This window comes from Callithrix jacchus, chromosome 1, assembly GCF_049354715.1.
Source record: "Callithrix jacchus isolate 240 chromosome 1, calJac240_pri, whole genome shotgun sequence".
Lineage (NCBI taxonomy): Eukaryota > Metazoa > Chordata > Mammalia > Primates > Cebidae > Callithrix > Callithrix jacchus.
Window position 1 is genome coordinate 209,521,950 of NC_133502.1, and position 17,128 is coordinate 209,539,077.

Consider the following 17,128-nt stretch of genomic DNA (forward strand, 5'->3'; position numbering starts at 1 on the left):
CTTTTTTTGTTGTTTTTGAGATTAAGTCTCGATCTGTTGCCAGGCTAGAGTGCAGTGGCACAATCTCGGCTCACTGCAACCTCTGCCTCTGAGCCAGGAGTTTGAGGCTGCGGTGACTGCACTCCAGCCTGGGTGACAAAGGGAGACCCTGTCTCAAAAAAGTAAGAAAGAAAAAGAAGAAAGGAAGGAAAGAAAGGAAAGAAGGAAACACAAAAGAGAAGGAAAGAAAAGAGAGATTAAGCCTACTAATATGCATTGTAGTGACTGGCAACAGAACAAGTATATAATTTATCAACAGACACATTTCCATGAGGGTTGCGATCAAAATTTCACACCAGTAGGATATATGATCAAAACTGAAGACTGCTGCTCTGGCAGAAGGAATCTACATTTTGCAGTGAAGCTGAGCTGGGGTTCCTAGCTTAGCTCAGCCACCTGCCAGCCTGTGGCCCTAGGTGAGTTCCTCAATTCCTCCTGGGGTGTTAAAGGGTGACAACTGCATCTGCCCTATGGTGTGGCAAAGTCAGGGCAGGCACTGCTCTCTTTCCTTACCTTGCCACTAACGTGGTTTCTCTCAGCACGGATCACATTGCCCACCATGTCGCAGAAGTCCACTCCATTGGGAAGCTCGCTTGGCTTGGAGCTGTTAAAGTTGGAATACTGGTACAGCTCTGCCAGCAGATTTTTATCTGCTGTTTTCTGAAGCAAAAGAGCAGAATATGAAAATGGGGTTCATCATTTTGACAGTTTGAAACAATATGCTAGCTTCCCCTCTTTATTATGAAGACAGTATGACAACCTTATCGAATGTTGAGAAAATGGAGCATTTACGATCTTAGGACCCCTTCCAAACTCCTATCTACATTCTTACATTCTTTGCTTTTTTTTTTTTTTGAGATGCAGTCCCTCTGTCACCCAGGCTGGAGTGCAGTGGTGTGATCTCGGCTCACTGTAACCTTCACCTCTCAGGTTCAAGCAATTCTCCTGCCTTAGCCTCCTGAGTAGCTGGGATTACAGGTACCTGCCACCATGCCCAGATATTTTTTTTTGTATTTTTAGTAGAGATGGAGTTTTACCACGTTGGCCAGGCTGGTCTTGAACTCTTGACCTCAGGTGATTCACCCACCACAGCCTCCCAAAGTACTATCTACATTGTTTCTGTTGTAACAGGCTTTGAGCAAATGTATACAAATGCAAATTGGTAACTTTAATCATAGTATGATTCATATGTGATTTGTCTGGCTGACTTTGACCGCTCTAAGAAGTATAATATATGTATGATTTTTATGTTCAGCTTTATCTACTTTAGATTCTCATGTAGTTTTGTCTTCAAAATTATCATTTAAAAAATTATCACTTAAGATGATGTATCTTAAGATGTGCTATAATTTAATTAACTATTCATTGAATACTTCCAGTTGCTATTACTATCAACAGCTTGCAGATAGTAATATCCATTATTAGCATAATAATGAATTAATAATAATAATTAAGCCTACTTAGGCAGTATTAAGGAAGGGGAACTTTATTTCGTGTGCATTTCTTAATATACTAACAATGGATATTACTATCTTTGTGGTTTTTAATATTTATGATTAAATGATTTTTATGATAAAACTAAAACATGATGACTATAAAAATATGGAAAAGAGGAAACTACTGCCACCCAAAGGCGCCCACTGAAACATCTAGATGGCCCAAATGACTTCCTAACTGGGCTCTGGCCATGGCGCCCACTGAAACATCTAGATGGCCCAAATGACTTCCTAACTGGGCTCTGGCCATGGCGCCCACTGAAACATCTAGATGGCCCAAATGACTTCCTAACTGGGCTCTGGCCATGGCGCCCACTGAAACATCTAGATGGCCCAAATGACTTCCTAACTGGGCTCTGGCCATGGCACCCACTGAAACATCTAGATGGCCCAAATGGCTTCCTAACTGGGCTCTGGCCATGGCGCCCACTGAAACATCTAGATGGCCCAAATGACTTCCTAACTGGGCTCTGGCCATGGCGCCCACTGAAACATCTAGATGGCCCAAATGGCTTCCTAACTGGGCTCTGGCCATGGCGCCCACTGAAACATCTAGATGGCCCAAATGACTTCCTAACTGGGCTCTGGCCATGGCGCCCACTGAAACATCTAGATGGCCCAAATGGCTTCCTAACTGGGCTCTGGCCATGGGCAGTGGAAGAACAGCTCATGATTCATGGCACTGACCCTGAGTTAGATGACTGGAGTCAGGTGTCAAGTCTGCCATGTGCTGGCTATGCCACTTTGTGCAGGACACGTAGCTCAGCCACCATCAATGGACTGTATGACAGTTTCATTGCAGACTCCTAGCTGCCTTAGGCCTTGTGCTGTTTTGGAATTTCCTAGGCTAACAAGTGTAAGAAGGAAATTAACAACAGACTGTTTCAGATTCCCCAGCATTTAAAAGTCTGGATACCTAAGACTCATGCAGTGTAAAGAACAAGCCAAGGGCCGGGCGCAGTGGCTCATGCCTGTAATCCCAGCACTTTGGGAGTCTGAGGTGGGCAGATCACTTGAGGTTGGTAGTTTGAGACCAGCCTGGCCAACATGGTGAAACCCTGTCTCTACTAAAAATACAAATTTAGCCAGGTGTGGTACTGCAGGTCTGTAATCCCAGCTACTTGAGAGGCTGAGGCAGGAGAATCGCTTGAACCCTGGAGGGTGGAGGTTGCAGTGAACCGAGATCACGCTACTGCACTCCAGCCTGCACAACAGAGAGAGATTCCATCTCAAAGAAAAAAAGAATAAGTCAAGGAGGATCTGAACTAGGGTCTGTGCAGTGGGGCCAGATTGCTGCAGGGGAGGCAGAAGGGAGAGCCTGTCTTAAGTCAGAGGACTGAGCAGGAAGTGGGGCCTGGCATCCATGAGCTGCATGACCCTATGACAAGTCACCTTACCACTCCTGAATCTTAGCTTCCTGAGACATCTGCAACAAGTCTGCAGTGGTACAACTAGCATGGGGTGTGACTCAGAGCAGCTGCACAGGAGCTTGCAGTGTGGACAGCCCTTGCAACTACATGGCACAGTGGCTCTGGACTAGACCTGAACATCTCTGAGGGGAGACACCTTTTTTTTTTTTTTTTTTTTGAGACAGAGTCTTGCTCTGTAGCCCAGGCTGGAGTACAGTGGCATGATCTCAGCTCATTGCAACCTCCGCCTCCAGGGCCCCAATTCAAGCAATTCTCCTGCCTCAGTCTCCTGAGGAGCTGGGATTACAGGCGCACACTACTATACCCAGCTAATTTTTGTATTTTTAGTAGAGATGGGGTTTCACCATGTTGGCCAGGCTGGTCTTGAACTCCTGACCTCATGATTCACCCACCTCAGCCTCCCAAAGTGCTGGGATTACAGGCATGAGCCACTATGCCTGGCCGAGAAACCTTCTAAGTTCTAAAAATAAACAGACACATGAGCTCTGCAACACTCCCTATTCTGGGGTTGGGGTGGGCTCTGCCCTTTTGAGGGTATCATGAGAAATTCTGGATTTAGGAACTCTGTGATTTTCCTTCATAATCACTACCCAGGCACCAAGTATTCTCCTCCCCAGGAATAAAATCTTTATTTCATGCCTAGCAGAAGCCAGTCAGAAACTGACCCAGCAGAAGATCCCTTACCCTTTTTATAACAAAAGATCTGGCATGTCTGAGTTCTGAGCCCTTGCAGGAATACTGGGATTTTTGTTGTCTCTTGACTGCAAAAAAATGGAGGAGGAAATAACTGAGTAACCACAGGGTCTGTCCACAATTGTGCGGTGTTTACAACTGCGCTTTTTCATTCCACCTGAGCTGCCAATGACACTCCTACTACTATTCTCGTAGATCCCAACTGTGTTGCTGACTTACCTGATTAGACCACTTGATCCAGGGAAGCAGCAAGGAGGAGCAGACGGGCTGTGACTTTAGGTGAGTTACTCCTAAAGGGAGTAACTTTGGCTGTTTCCCCATCTATAAAATATATTAAGTGGTACCTACCTTCCAGGTGTTATAAAAATTTAACAAGGAGGCTGGGTGCGGTGGCTCATGCCTGTAATCCCAGAACTTTGGAAGGTCGAGGTGGATGGATCACCTGAAGTCAGGAGTTCGAGACCAGCCTGACCAACATGGTGAAACCCCATCACTACTAAAAATACAAAAATTAGCTGGGTGTGGTGGCACATGCCTGTAATCCCAGCTACTTGGGAGGCTGAGGCCGAAGAATCACTTGAACCTGGGAGGCGGATATTGCAGTGACCTGAGAGTACACCACTGCACTTCAGCCTGGGCGAGAGGGAGACTCCATCTCAAAAAAAAAAAAAAAAATTAACAAGGGAATGTGGGTAAAAGCACCTGGTGTCACATGTAGGTGGTGTCTAAATGGTACTATTCCTCCCTCCTTCTTGCCCAATGTCAAGAAGTCAAGATTTAAGGCTCCTTCAGAAGAAGACAGAAATACCCTTATCTGAAACTTGGGATTCCTACTCAGTTGCATTTTAGATACTAAAAACACCAAACCCCATGAAAACAGCATCAAGGCTAAGAGAAAGATTTTTGCCTCTGTCTTCTGGGCTGCCGCGACTTTTCTCTCTTAAGGCCTTCTTCTCCGACTCAATTCTCTCAATTGCCTTCAAAAACCAAGAAAAAGGAGGCATTAGGGATTAATGCAAATCCTGGAGAAGGGTGGGGTCAGGAACTGGGCCTTTTCTCTTAGACCTGGAACAATGTTTGTGGCCAGTACCTTGTCCTTCCACAGGTGGTAGGTCCTGGTGGCCTCAATGTCACTGACATCATTCCCCAGAGTGTCCCCACTGTCTCACGCTGCCCCTTCTTCTAGGAGTATGTGATTTAGAGCAGGAATTGGAAATTAAACAAGCTATTGTTTAATTTCTTTGTAAAAGTGGGATAATAATAGCTATCTTCCATGTTCCTTATAAGGGTCAAAAATTAAGTAGTTAAGGTATTTTAAAACACTGGCAAAGAGCTATCAGATAGGAGCTGTTCAATAAGGGGTATCTATTATTTCCCCTTGACCTCTCAAGAGAGACTTCTCTTGATCTCTGACTCCTCCCCACCCCCCCATCCTCCTACCCCCATGAAAAGAAAGAAAAATGAATGTCAGCTGGGTGCAGTGCCTCACGTCTGTAATCTCAGCACTCTGGGAGGCTGAGGCGGGTGGATCACGAGGTCAGGAGTTTGAGATCAGCCTGATCAACATGATGAAACCCTGTCTCTACTAAAAATACAAAAGTTAGCCAGGCATGGTGGTGCATGCCTGTAATCCCAGCTACTTGAGAGGCTAAGGCAGGAGAATCGCTTGAACCTGGGAGGTGGAGGTTGTGGTGAGCTGAGATCGTGCCACTGCACTCCAGCCTGGGTGACAGAGCAAGACTCCATCTCATAAAAAAAAAAAAGGAATGAAAAATGAATGTTAGTGACCCAAGTTGCATTGATTATCAACCAAGAATCCAGCAATGAACTTAGATAACAAAGTTAACAAAGAAGTATGAGTCTATGAGTCTGTGTTTGCCCTCAAGGAACTTAAGTCTATTTGGAGAGCCACATCTGCACCCATGAAACAATTCAGTGCTAAACTGCTGTGATTGGGAATCAAAAAATGAGGTCAGTGTGGGCCAGAACAGTCACAGAGGACTGTCCAGAAGAGGTGGACATGAGTGTCAGTGGCATCGGACTCTTGAGCTTGATAAACTGGGAAATGCCTCTCCAGGCCTCCCCCATCTTACCTTTGCATCGGCATTCCCTGCTCTGCATAAGTGAAAGGTACTGGACACGTGTGCAGGGGTGTGTATCTGTGTGTGTGCCAGTCTGTGTATTAACATTGTTGCTCCAATTAAGCAAGCTGAAATTCAAGGCATGATGAATGAATTGGATGGGTATGAGTCACTGTAGCAATGTAGCAGTATCTCTGATCTTTACCAATGTCATTGTGGCAGACATTGCATGGCCTGGAAGGATGGATAAGACTGTACAGAAAGAGGGGAGAAAGGATAGTTGAATGTTGAAAGAAGAGTAAGTTTTAGGGGAAAGGTGGTAAGACCAGCATTGAGCTGAGTTTACCCTTGACATGACTGCAGGACCTACAAGTGGGGCTGTTCTCATAGAAGGCAACTCCCAACCGGGCCAATGACTGGCATTTTAAGAAGTATTCAAATACACAGTTTCCCAAGCCTTCATGTTAGAGGTATTTATTTCCTAGGTCTGCATTGGGTCTTGAATTTTTTATGCATTTATTGTGGCCCCTGAATAATTATCTACTTAAATTTTTAAAACCAATAAGCAATGTATATGATATAAGATCAAATAACAGAGTCAAAAGTCTCCCTTCTACACCTTGCCCAATTCCCATCTCTATAGGCAACCAACCTTGTTTTTTGCATACCCTTCCAGAGACGTTCCATCCCCATTCAAAGGGGAGCATGCCAGACGCACTTTTCACTTACTATCAGAGAGCTCTTTTAGTTTCTAAAAAGCTCCAAGGAGGCTGGGTGTGGTGGCTCATGCCTGTAATCCAAGCACTTTGGGAGGCTGAGGCAGGCGGATCACCTGAGGTTAGGAGTTTGAAACCAGCCTGGCCAAGATGGCAAAACCCTGTCTCTACCAAAATTACAAAAATTAGCTGGGCATACTGGCAGGCACCTGTAATCCCAGCTACCAGGAGGCTGAGGTACCAGAATTGCTTGAACCCCAACCAGGGAGGTTGCAGTGATCCAAGACTACACTACTGCATTCCAGCCTGGGTGACAGAGACCCTGTCTCAAAATAAAAACATCTCCAAGGAGAGTCTGATGATTAGTTAGGTAGAGGGATCACTGCTCTAGGTAGCTGAAAATAGAAGACTGAAATGCAGATGAGAAGCTAGAATTTGTGACTATATCATACATTCCACAAATATTTCCTGATCATCTACTAAAGACCAAATGCTGTGCCCAATGTCAAAGATGCAACAGTGAACAGAGGATACCATATATGCCCTCCAAGCATTCACAGGCTGGCAGGGGAGAAGCAGGTCATTACAGGGTTATCAGTGATGCCGAGAACAGGGATAGGATGCCAAGAGAATACACAGAGGGGTGTCTACACTAGCTGTGCAGTTAAGGGTGTAGGGACGGACTTTCTAGAGGAGTGATCTACAGGCTGAGAACTAGGTCAGTGAGTAGCGAGGCCGTGACGGTGGGCAACTTGCTCTTGAGGGAGTGAGTCTGGTAAGAAGAGCTAAGCGAGGCCGGGAACGGTGTCTCATGCCTGTAATCCCAGCACTTTGGGAGGCCAAGGCGGGCTGATTACCTGAGGTCAGGAGTTCGAGACCAGCTTGACCAACATGAAAAAACCCCATCTCTAGTAAAAATACAAAATTAGCTGGGCGTGGTGGTGCATGCCTGTAATTCCAGCTCCTCGGGAGGCTGAGGCAGGAGAATCGCTTAAACCCAGGAGGCGGAGGTTGCGGTGAGCCGAGATTGCACCACTGCACTCCAGCCTGGGCAACGAGAACGAAACACCATCTCAAAAAAAAAAAATTGCTAAGCAAAGTTCTTGTTCAGAAACTAGAGAGAAACGCACACTAGTGCTAGGATGTGGCTGTCAGGAGCAACTTTAATCCCCACGTGCCCTGGGGGAAGGGACACCTTGCCTGTCCTTCCCGCTCCTCTGCCCAGGCAGCTGGTCAGGTTTGTCAGATGTGTACTGCCTGCTGCCACCAGAACTCATCCCCAGGCTCCCTGTCTACCCTCTCATGGACAGTTTGCCACGTTCTTTATGCGTCCAGACCTTGACTTCTGAGTACCGGCAGTCAGACTGGTTTCCCCAGCATCTGTCCTGCCTGTAGATGGTACCTAGCACTTGGTGTATAAAAGTGCCTAATTAAAAAAAAAAAAAAAGAAGTGCCTAATAGATGTACACTATTGAACGAATCCTGAGGTCCGCTGATCTCAGACCTCTGAGTCTCATGCCCAGGTTGCAAGCTGTGCCCTATTTCCATTCCAGCCAAGGCTGGTGGAACACCTGAGGTTAGAAGGTCGAGACCAGCCTGGCCAACACAGTGCAAAATCCTATCTCTACTAAAAATACAAAAATTAGCCAGGCATTGTGGCGGATGCCTGTAATCCCAGCTACTCAGGAGTCTGAGGCAGGAGAATCACTTGAATCCGGGAGGTGGAGGTTGCAGTGAGCTGAGATCATGTCACTGTACTCCAGCCCAGGTGACACAGCAGGACTCTGTCTCAAAAAAGAGGGGAGTGGGCACTAAAGACTGAACAGATACCTCACCAAAGAAGATCTGCAGATGGTAGGTAAATAAGGATACACAAAGATATATGTCATCGGGGAAAAGAAAATTAAAGCGAGATACCACTACACACCTATTAGAATGACCAAAATCTAGAACACTGACACCACCAAATACTAGTGAGGATATGGAGCCACATGAACTCTCATTCACTGTGGGTGGGAAGGAAAAATGATAACACCACTTTGGAAGAGAGTTTGCCAGTTTCTTTTTTTTTTTTTTTTTCTGAGACGAAGTCTCACCCCATCACCCAGGCTGGAGTGCACTGGCACAATCTCGATCTCAGCTCCCTGCAACCTTTGCCTCCCAGGTTCAAGCAATTCTCCTGCCTCAGCCTCCTAAGTAGCTGGGATTACAGGTGTGCACCACCACGTCCAGCTAATTTTTTGTATCTGTAGTGGAGACAAGGTTTCAGGATGCTGGCCAGACTTGTCTTGAACTCCTGACCTCGTGATCTGTCCGTCTTGGCCTCCCAAAATGCTGGGATTACAGGCATGAGCCACCGCTCCTGGCCAAGTTTGCCAGTTTCTTGCAAAACATACTCTTACCATATGATCTACCAATTGTGTTCTTTGGTATTTACTTATATGAAGTGAAACCTTACATCCACACAGAGACCTGCACATGGATGCTTACAGCAATTTTATTTGTAATTGCCCAAACTTGGAAGCAACCAAGATGTCCCTCAGTAGTGGACAGATAAACCATGGTAGTTCAGACAATGGAGTATTTGGCACTAAAAAGAAACAAACTATCAAACCACGAAAAGATGTGGAGGAAACCTAAAAGCATACTAAGTGAAAGAAACCAGTGGGAAAAGGCTGCATACCACATGATTCCAACTACACATTATGGGAAAGGTACAACTACCGAGAGAGAGTAAACACAATAGTGGTTGTCAGGGGTTAGGGAGTAGAAAGAGACGAACAGGCAAAGCACAGAGGATTTTGGGACAATGAAACTATTCTGTATGACACTACAATAGTAGATATATGTCATTATGTATTTATCCAAATTCATAGAATGTACAACTCCAGGAGTGAACCCTATTGTAAACTCTGAATATTAAGCGATGATGATATAACAATGCAGGTCCATTAATTCTAACAAATGTGGCACTATGGTGTGTAATGTTGACAGAAGGGGAGGTTGTGTGTGGGTGGGGACAGAGGGTGTATGAGAAAATTGTATTTTCTGCTTGATTTTGCTGTGAACTTAAAACTGCTCTGAAAAATAGTTTATTGGTCAGGCGCAGTGGCTCAAGTCTGTAATCCCAGCACTTTGGGAGGCCAAGGCGGGCGGATCACAAGGTCAAGAGATTGAGACCATCTGGGCCAACATGGTGAAACCCGTCTCTACTAAAAAATACAAAAATTAGCTGGATGTGGTGGCATGTGCCTGTAGTCCCAGCTACTTGGGAGGCTGAGGTAGGAGAATCACTTGAACACAGGAGGCGGACCTTGTAGTAAGCTGAGATAGTGCCACTGCACTCCAGGCTAGTGACAGAGTGAGACTCTGTCTCAAAAACATAAAAAATAGGCTGTGCATGGTGGCTCATGCCTGTATTCCCAGCACTTTCAGAGGCCGAGGAGGGTGGAACATGAGGTTAGGAGTTTGAGACCAGCCTGAGCAACATGGTGAAGCCCCATCTCTACTAAAAATACAAAAATTAGCCGGGCATGGTGGCATGTGCCTGTAAACTCAGCTATTCAGGAGGCTGAAGCAGGAGAATCTACTTGAACTCAGAAGGCGGAGGTTGCAGTAAGCTGAGATAATGCCATTGCACTCCAGCCTGGGCAAGAGTGAGACTCTGTCTCAAAAATAAATACATAAAAATAAAAATGAAAAATAAAATTTATTAATTAAAAAAAAATTAACTTTGAGAACTCAATTGTATAAACATGTTTTCAAATAAATAGAAAGGCCCCAGGGTACTGGGATACCTCGATTATCCCTGGGGCCCTTCCCTGTCAGAAGCTTTGCCTCAGCTCCAGCACAGTTAACTCACCAGGCTGTTGGCTGGAGGCTCAGTACACAGATTTATGTCAGCAAGCTTTTGGTTTACCTGGTGCATGGAGCCAATGAGAAAGGCTGGGAGGTGAGTCTGCTAAGGAAACTCAGGGTGATGATCACACACACAACAGGGATGGGGCTCGTCTAGTGAGGAGGGCAGCCTGTCTGCATGACCTCTCTCCTTGGTTATTTTCTTTGCAAACTTTCGTATTTTTCACATTTCTTTCTTCCTTTTCTTTGAGACAGGGCCTCGCTCTGTTACCCATACTGGAGTGCAGTGGTGCAATCATGGCTCACTGCAGTAGACCTCTCGGACTCAATTGATCCTCCCACCTCAGCCTCCCAAGTAGCTGGGACTACAGGCAGACATTACCATGCCTGGCTTCTGTTTAAATTTTTCTGTAGAGACATAGTTTCGCCAAGTTTCCGAGGCTGATCTCACATTCCTGGTCTCAAGTGATCCACCCACCTCAGCCTCCCAAAGTGCTGGGATCACAGGCATGAGCCACCGCACCCAGCCCACATTTCTTTATCTTTTTTCAATGAGTTACTTTGCAAATTATAAATGAGAGGTGACCATATTATAAACACCTTGAAACATATTTTTATATATGTCACTTTTTAGTGAAAAAGAGCCATCCATGATGCCACCACCCTAGAAACTCTGTTAGGACTTGGGAACTTTCCTGCCAGTATTTCTTACATACATATTTTTGTCCGTATTTTATAATCTCAGTGTATGCCTGTTTTACTACTCTGATTTCTCTTCCATTCATTATTAGGAGCATTCTTCCTTTGGCTAAAGGATTTTCATAATAATCATTTTAAGTGACATTATACTAATCTATTTGGAGGAAACACTTAATACACTTAACTGTTCCTTGGAGATTGAAGATTTAAGTTATTTACACTTTTTTACAATTATAAATAATGCTGGCAGGGCGAGATGGCTCACACCTGTAATCCCAGCACTTTGGGAGAACCAGGCGGGCAGATCATGAGGTCAGGAGTTTGAGACCAGCCTGGCCAACATAGTGAAACCCCATCTCTACTAAAAATACAAAAAATTAGCTGGGGATGATGGTGGGTGCCTGTAACCCCAGCTACTTGGAAGGCTGAGGCAAGATCATTGCTTGAACCTGGGAGGTGGAAACTACAGTCAGCCGAGATTGTGCTGCTGCACTCCAGCCAGGCAACAGTGCAAGACTCTGTCTCTAAAATAAAATAAAAAAAATAAAATAAAATAAAATAAAATGCTGTGCGCCAGGCATGGTGGCTCAGACCTGTAATCCCAACACTTTGGGAGGCTGAGGTGGGCGAATCACTTGAGGTCAGGAATTTGGCACCAGCCTGGCCAATATAGTGAAACCCTGTCTCTACTAAAAATACAAGAAGTAGCCGGGCGTGGTGGCACATACCTATAGTCTCAGCTACCCGGGAGGCTGAGGCAGAAGAATCGCTTGAACCTGGGAGGAGGAGGTTGCAGTGAGTTGAAACTGCACCACTGCACTCCAGCCTGGGCAACAAAAAAACAAAAACAAAACAAAACAAAACGACAAAGAAAATGAAAAATAAATAAAGCTGTGATGCACATGTCACATGGAGCGCTGTTTCCATATTTTAGATTATTTATTTATGAGAGATTTTCAGGTGACGATGACTGCGTCAAAGGGTATCTTAACCTTGTTTATCACTTGAAATCTGTTCAGCTCGATGGCCCCTCTTCCTACCCTCTCAGCTTTTACATTGCCTTCTGTCTTAGCCTCAATGGTCTAGGATATATTCTTTGTAAAAGCCCCATAATCCTATCATCCCTCACTCCCTTCACATAAAGCAAGGTTCAGTTTTACTTCCATTACTCTCAAGTGTTCTTACAAATCAGAGGATACCTGAAAAATGAAGACACCGAGAAGGGACATGACAAATTCACAACAGGTGAAATGGACTGGTTTGGAGTAAGATTAAGAAGAAAGAGGGGACACTGGAAAGCAGCCCGCAAAATGAGACCCTGAAGCAAATTCTGATGGGATCACATTTTGCCTTATCTTAAGAAGGGTTTCTGGTGGGCACGGCGGCTCACGCCTATAATCCCAGCACTCTGGGAGGCCGAGGCGGGTGGATCATGAGGTCAAAAGATCAAGACCATCCTGGTCAACAAGGTGAAACCCTGTCTCTACTAAAAATACAAAATTATCTGGGCATGGTGGTGCACGCCTGCAGTCCCAGCTACTCGGGAGGCCGAGGTAGGAGAATTGCTTGAACCCAGAAGACGGAGGTTGCGGTGAGCCAAGATCGTGCCGTTGCACTCCAGCCTGGGTAACAAGAGCAAAACTCCATCTCAAAAAAAAAAAAAAGAAGGGCTTCCGAGAGGCACGGAAGGTGAGGGGGGAGAGTGGTACATGCAGCCGGCTGTTGGCAGCAAAGTTTGAAGTCAAATAAGCTCTACAGGAGATGGAAAGGCCTGGGGTTATTTATAGCCCCAGAGGGTTATTTGCTGGACAAACTGTAAGGTCCTCCAGAGATAGAGTTTTGTGACACTGGAATACAACTCAGAGTCAGAAGTGAGATGAGGATGAATGAAGACAGGCCAGGGCACTAAGATGCTGGTAGAGCCTGGATGATGCCAGAAGGAGCAGATTTTGGGCCAGGTAGAAGGGCGGGCAGGTAAGAAGAGGCAAGGTCAACCTGATCCATTAAAAAAAAAAAAAAAAAAAAAGGCTGGGCGTGGTGGCTCATGCCTATAATACCAGCACTTTGGGAGACCAAGGCTGGTGGATCACCTGAGTTTGGGAGTTTGAGACCAGCCACCAACAAGGAGAAACAATCCCATCTCTACTAAATATATGAAATTAGCCAGGCATGGTGGCGCATGCCTGTAATACCAGCTATTCAAGAAGCTGAGGCAGGAGAATCGCTTGAACCTGGGAGGCAGAGGTTGTGGTGAGCCGAGACCACACCATTGCACTCCAGCCTGGGCAAGGAGAGCGAAACTCCATCTCAAAAAAAAAAAAAGTTGGTGGCAAAAAAAAAAGGGGGGGGGCATGGTGGTTCACAGCTGTAATCCCAGCACCTTGGAAGGCCAAGGTGGGTGGACTTGAGGTCAGGAATTCAAGTCTAGCCTGGCCAACACAGTGAAACCCCCCTCTACTAAAAATACAAAAATTAGCTGGGCATGGTGGCTCACACCTGTAATCCCAGATACACTGGAGGCTGAGGCAGAGAATCGCTTGAACCTGGGAGGCGGAGGGTGCAGTGAGCTGAGACCTTGCCATTGCACTCCAGCCTGGGCAACAGAGTGCAACTCCGTCTCAAAAAAGAAAAGAAAAAAGAAAAAGTGCCGGGCGCGGTGGCTCAAACCTGTAATCCCAGCACTTTGGGAGGCCGAGGCAGGTGGATAACGAGGTCAAGAGATCGAGACCATCCTGGTCAACACAGTGAAACCCCGTCTCGACTAAAAATACAAAAAATTAGCTGGGCATGGTGGTGCGTGCCTGTAATCCCAGCTACTCAGGACGCGGAGGCAGGAGAATTGCCTGAACCCAGGAGGCGGAGGTTGCGGTGAGCTGAGATCGCGCCATTGCACTCCAGCCTGGGTAACAAGAGCGGAACTCCGTCTCAAAAAAAGAAAAAAGAAAAAGCTGGGTTTTATGCCTATCTGTCTGAGGGTGGAGGGCTGTACCACAACTTCTTAGTTGCTATAATAATATCTATAATTTCTCGGGAGGTAGAAGGGAAAGAATGCAACCATTTTTTTTTTTTTTTTGAGACGGAGTTTTGCTCCTTACCCAGGCTGGAGTGCAATGGCGCGATCTCAGCTCACCGCAACCTCCGCTTCCTGGGTTCAGGCAATTCTCCTGCCTCAGCCTCCTGAGTAGCTGGGATTACAGGCACGCGCCACCATGCCCAGCTAACTTTTTGTATTTTTAGTAGAGACGGGGTTTCACCATGTCATCTAGGATGGTCTCAATCTCTTGACCTCGTGATCCACCCGCCTCAGCCTCCCAAAGTGCTGGGATTACAGGCTTGAGCCACCGCGCCCGGCAGAAGGCAACCGTTTTTTAAATGAGCTTTTAAACTCTTCTTCCCCATTCTTTCAACAAATACTTCCAGAACTTCTTCCTTTGGGGCTCCTTCTGATTACATTAGTAAAAATACTGGAGTCAAACAATCATTCACAGTCTCAAATTTAAAAAAATGAATGTGCTGGGCATGCTGGCTCACACCTGTAATCCCGGCACTTTGAGAGGCCGAAGTGGCTGGATCACCTGAGGTCAGGAGTTCAAGACCAGCCTGACCAACATGGTAAAACCCCGTCTCTACTAAAAATACAAAAAATTAGCCAGGCACGATGGCGGGTACCTATAATCCCAGGCTACTTGGGAAGCTGAGGCAGGAGAATCACTTGAACCTGGGAAGTGGAGGTTGCAATGAGCCGCGATCACACCACTGCACTCCAGCCTGGACGACAGAGTAAGACACTGTCTCAAAAAAAAAAAAAAAAAAAAAAAAAGAATGTGGCTGGGTGCAGTGGCTCATGCCTGTAATCCCAACACTTTGGCTGAGCCAGGTGGATCAACTGAGGTCAGGAATTCAAAACCAGCCTAGCCAACATGGTGAAACCCCATCTCTACTAAAAATACAAAAACTTTAGCTGGGTGTGGTGGCGGGTGCTTATAATCCCAGCTATTCGGGAGGCTGAGGCAGGAAAATTGCTTGAACCTGGGAGGCAGATGTCTCAGTGAACTGAGATTGTGCCACTGCACTCCAGCCTGGGTAACAGCATAAAATTCCGTCTCATATACGCACACAAAAAACACAAAAAAAGAATAAAATGAATGTATAAGGGACGAGCTAATAAGTAGTATGCATTATAGACCTGAGCACTGATTAGATCTTGGGGGCATGACTGAAGTTAGGTGCATTTGGTCTGACTGTAGGTGACACCACCAGAAGGATACAAGGTGGATTGTCCTCTAACTCCTTCCTCACAGTCTTCACGACTGCATTCTGTGAGACAAGCGAGACAGCCAGGTGCTCATCCACTGGTATCATAGGGAGGGCGGTGAGGTTGATGATCTCCATCTTCCTGAAACAATTCATTGCCCGATTTCTTGTAAATGGACAAACAAAAAGTGTCCTCTTTTAAGAGCCTCTCATTTCCCACTCCAATCTTGTCCTTTTTTTAATCAGCCTCCTGGAAATCAGAAACAGCATAGACCCAGCTCAGAAAACGCAAGAAGAAAAGCCCAACAGTGTTCACCAGCTATGCAAGGGCTGATGGCGAAGCACATGTCCCATGCCTGCACGGGGAGTTAAAGGGATCTTTCTGAGATGCCCATACTTAAATGAGGATTTCAAGGTATATGGATTTGTTCTTCCAATGTCTGATGCCTGACTCTCCCTCTCCTCCTACCCCATGATGAAAATTGTTCTAGTTTTTTTTTTTTTTTTTTTTTTTGAGACAGAGTCTTGCTCTGTTGCTAAGCTGGAGTACAGTGGTTCGATCTCCACCCGGCCTTGTTCTAGTTTTAAAAATAAAGAGACTAGCCGGGTGTGGTGACTCACGCCTGTAATCACAGCACTTTGGGAGGCTGAGGCGGGTGGATCATGAGGTCAAGAGATAGAGACCATCCTGGTCAACATGGTGAAACCCTGTTTCTACTAAAAATACAAAAAAATTAGCTGGGCATGGTAGCACACGTCTGTAATCCCAGCTACTCGGGAGGCTGAGGCAGGGGAATTGCCTGAATCCAGGAGGCAGAGGCTGCGGTGAGCCGAGATCGCACCATTGCACTCCAGCCTGGGTAACAAGAGCGGAACTCCGTCCCAAAAAAAATAAATAAATAAATAAAATAAAGAGACTAGAGTGTGAAAAAGGCCAGGGCTCCAGAATACTCGAGACCACTCAGCAAGTCAGTTCCCAAACTAGAAATGAAATCAGATGTTTGTTTCTCTGAGCCCCGACTCTAAAAGAGAATTAGATTAGGTGACCCTAAGACTCTCCCCAGCTCTCTGATACTATGATTCTAGAATATGGGGTCCATCTCCTTAGCACAAGGCTCCTGATCAACCTGAAGCTTTTTGCTCCCTCTCAGAAAACTGGCCCCAACCCTACTCTTCCTCCCTGGCTCTAGAACATCCTGGCCTGCCAGCTCTCCTGGGTCCTTGCTTCTTGGCCAGGAGCCCATTACTACCATTTGTGGGCCCTCTGGGTCCAGAGTCCAGTATGACAGGCCTTGTTAGAATAGAGCCAAAGACTTAGATCCTTGCCAGGCACGGTGGCTCATGCCTGTAATCCCAGCACTTTGGGAGGCCAAGGTGGGTGAATCACCTAAGGTCGGGAGTTTGAGATCAGCCTGACCAACTTGGAGAAACCCTGTCTCTACTAAAAATACAAAATTAGCTGGGTGTGGTGGCGCATGCCTGTAATCTCAGCTATTTGGGAAGCTGAGGCAGGAGAATCATTTGAACCTGGGAGGAGGGGGTTGCGGTGAGCCAAGATCATGCCATTGCACTCCAGCATGGGCAACAAGAGGGAAATTCCGCCTCAAAGAAAAATTAAAAAAAAACAAAATGAATAAAGACTTAGATGCTGTCCTCTAGAAGCTCATACATAACGAACAGAGAAAATGTTGAGTTTGGTGGGAACATGAACTCCACGGCCCTTTCATCAGACTCTCCTTCCTTCTCCTCCAGTTCAGGTCTTCGCTCCACCCTCTTCTCCACAGTCATGCATCTTACACACCTGACCCACAGAACGTTTTCCTGGTCCCTGATCACATGCTCTTCCTACCTCTATGCCTTTG

General features: G+C 46.1%; 1 protein-coding gene across 12 annotated transcripts in view; it reads right to left on the bottom strand.

Annotated features, from left to right (window-relative positions):
* Window positions 1–17,128, bottom strand: part of FAM227A (family with sequence similarity 227 member A) — a 55,721-nt gene that overhangs the window by 34,521 nt on the left and 4,072 nt on the right. For 7 of the 12 annotated variants that reach the window (XM_078340470.1, XM_078340469.1, XM_054241511.2 and 4 more), the window contains 5 exons: window positions 15,281–15,516; window positions 10,318–10,400; window positions 4,566–4,635; window positions 3,650–3,726; window positions 553–699 (listed from right to left, as the gene is read on the bottom strand). In XM_078340470.1, the coding sequence (XP_078196596.1) occupies window positions 553–699; window positions 3,650–3,726; window positions 4,566–4,635; window positions 10,318–10,400; window positions 15,281–15,422 (519 nt within the window). In that variant the 5' untranslated portion in view covers window positions 15,423–15,516. Of the gene's footprint in view, window positions 1–552; window positions 700–3,649; window positions 3,727–3,877; window positions 4,006–4,565; window positions 4,636–10,317; window positions 10,401–15,280; window positions 15,517–17,128 lie in introns of those variants that run through there. The other 5 variants (XM_054241519.2, XM_078340488.1, XM_078340497.1 and 2 more) reach the window with 5 other exon arrangements.